At 49.7% G+C, this 2,575-nt stretch overlaps 1 protein-coding gene across 1 annotated transcript; it reads right to left on the reverse strand.

The window, feature by feature from the left end:
- Positions 1-680: 680 nt before the first annotated feature.
- LOC119462468 (membrane metallo-endopeptidase-like 1) lies at positions 681-2,219 on the reverse strand. The gene has a single exon (XM_037723816.1). It carries the CDS (start codon positions 2,217-2,219, stop codon positions 681-683), a length of 1,539 nt encoding a protein of 512 aa, XP_037579744.1.
- Between the last annotated feature and the right edge of the window lie 356 nt (positions 2,220-2,575).

Below are 2,575 nucleotides of genomic sequence, written 5' to 3' on the forward strand. Positions count from 1 at the left end.
TGTTCAATGTCACAATAAAAAAACCGTCCGTGGCGTTATGGTTTCGGCGTTATTGTTTCAATGTTGGGCTTCTGTACTACAGGTCCTGGGTTCGAATCCAGCCGTAGGACACTTTTTATAATAGTTAATATTTATTACGCAGGTACCTCATTGAAAATGACGAGTTTACAAAGTCACCAAGCCGTTTACACTTAGTTCTTTATTCTATGGCTTCAGCGCGCTATAGTCTCCGCTGCGCTGTGACTACCGAAGCACTCCATCCTGGCGCTCGTTAGTGTAACGATGAAGTACTTTGCCTCACCGCTTCGAGATGGCGGACGTCATATCCGTTTCCTCGGTTGCCGGAAATCAGTCGTGAAACCAGGCCGTAAAACACTTTCGTGTTAAGAAGAAACAATTCCAATTAAAGCACTCCACAGGTAAGCATATTGCACAACTCATACAGCGTGCGTTTCCAAAGCGTTTAACCTCCTTGCTTAAGAGTGTTGTTCAGCTTCTATTCCGAAAGGCCGCAACAGCTCGAGGAGAGCAGAAATAAAAAGCGCCAACAAAACAAAATTAGAGCAGCGTTAAGCAGCGAGTTGAATATTGCACTCTTACGAATACTGCCGTAAGGCAGCGGCTCACTGCACTCTTTAGAAGCGATCGAAAATGGCACATTTTATTACAGCTAGATTGAATTACCCAAAAAATGTGCACTTCTGCACGGGGTTCATCTTGGAACCCGGCGGGCAACCAAAGGCGTTCGCGAAGCCAACAGAGTTTCGGGCAACCTTGTTACAATTGGCCGAGAAGGGATTAATAACTCCTTTTTGGCTGCAGGTCATGTAGCATAGGGTGAGAAAAAACACCTGCGTTTGCGTGAAGTTGTAGCTTATCGGAGGGTCTCTCTCGCCTTCCTTTGTGGTATCAAGAAAGGCGGAGTAAGCAACTTGCAGAGCCGGGATCTCGGGAAACAAGCCATATTTGCCTTCTTCACTGTGTTTAAGGCAGTTCTCTCTTACCTCAAACACATTCTTTGATTGTTGGCTGATGATTGAGGGGACCACGGCTCCACCTGGTCGCCAGTGGAGGCCCTCTCGGTCGATTGCTTTCACAATTTCTAAGGCAAGGGAGAAACCAAGGCCACCGTAGAACATGGCGCTTGTGCCCTCGCTGTAGTAGAGTGGGCGGTCAATGGCAGCAATGGCCACGCGAACGGTGTTAAACAAGTAATCATATACAAAATAAGGCTGTGCATAGTTAGGCGGTATTGTGAGCACATATTTATAGAGGGAATCCATCTCGGTGGTGCGCAGACTTCGAATAGACTTGATCCAGTAGTTGCCGAACGTTTTCTCGCGTTCGGGATACCTCTGGTATATCTCTTCCAGGCTCTCGTTGGAAAGGAACGTGGATGGAGGCCACACCGCCAATTTAAGCGCCTCAAGCTTTGCCACCACGGAGTCTTTGCTCTCCGAGTCTAGCCAGACAGCCGCTTTAGCCAAGCGAATGGCATTACGCCGCATGCGGTCGAAGCCTCGGTTAATCTGCTTCTGGTCATCCTCCGAAATCCTAAGCGTAAACTGCATTGCGAGCAACATCAGTTTGTAGGCTACCTCTACGTAGAAGCCACAATCAGCGGGTCTGAGGTTATCCGCTGTGGTCTGGTCTCCGTACCTCGCCAAAAGTAGACGGATGTCGGCAACCGGGCCATAGTGCTCGACGAATTGCCATGCCAGGAACTGAAGAATTTGCTGGTTTGTGTAGTTACCGAAAATCTCGCCAACAACAATGAGAAATTTCACATTGCGGACGACCACTTTATCCTGGTTCTTCAGCGAGGGGTCTAGCTTGGTGACGTCCTGCAGACATTGCATCCACCGGGCCGAAGCTATGCTCGGTGTGTACACTTCTATTTCGCTGATGGGGAACGTCGCAACCTCTATGGGCGACACGTGAAGCGCGTCGTTGAGGGCTTCGAGGATATCGCCTTCTAAGCGGCCTGCTTCTGTGGCTTGCCGCTCGCCGTCTACGGGGCTACTGTTGGTGAATAGCTGGTAAAACTGGCTCCAGTAGGCGACATATCCACCGCACACGTCTACGGTGCGGTGGTGTTGTAGGTAGAAGGGCAGGATTGGAGCGGGTGTGATTACGATGCGCCTTTTGTATGTTGTTCCGTTGTACAAATTCATGATTCGCACGGAGAACCAGAACTCGATGTGCCAGTTGTAAGCCATCGTGATGAGCACGCGTAAAGCGTCAACGTGCCACTTCACTGGTTCTGGCCAGGACAGATCGAGAATTTTTATGAAATTACGAAATGCCTTTAGCCCGGAACCATATACGGAACTATTGGCCATACAGGACTCGTGCATGAACAAGGCCTTTCGACCAATGGGGAATGCGAGAGCGCCTTTCCGCAGGGTCTTTTTCATCCGGAATAGCCAAGAAAACACCATGTCTTCCATGACGGACCTGTCAAAGTCCCGTAACTGCCTCCTCTCGCCTGATGGTGACCATTTGGAACACACGTGAGCGTAGAAGTCTTCGCAGGCGTCGATGTTGTGAGCCAGTGCGTTAGCCAGAAGAGCTG

The sequence above is a fragment of the Dermacentor silvarum genome, chromosome 8 (genome assembly GCF_013339745.2).
Source record: "Dermacentor silvarum isolate Dsil-2018 chromosome 8, BIME_Dsil_1.4, whole genome shotgun sequence".
Lineage (NCBI taxonomy): Eukaryota > Metazoa > Arthropoda > Arachnida > Ixodida > Ixodidae > Dermacentor > Dermacentor silvarum.

Coding starts and splice junctions, on each gene's coding strand:
- LOC119462468 (XM_037723816.1), bottom strand. CDS start 2,219: ATGGCTTACAACTGGCACATCGAGTTCTGGTTCTCCGTGCGAATCATG.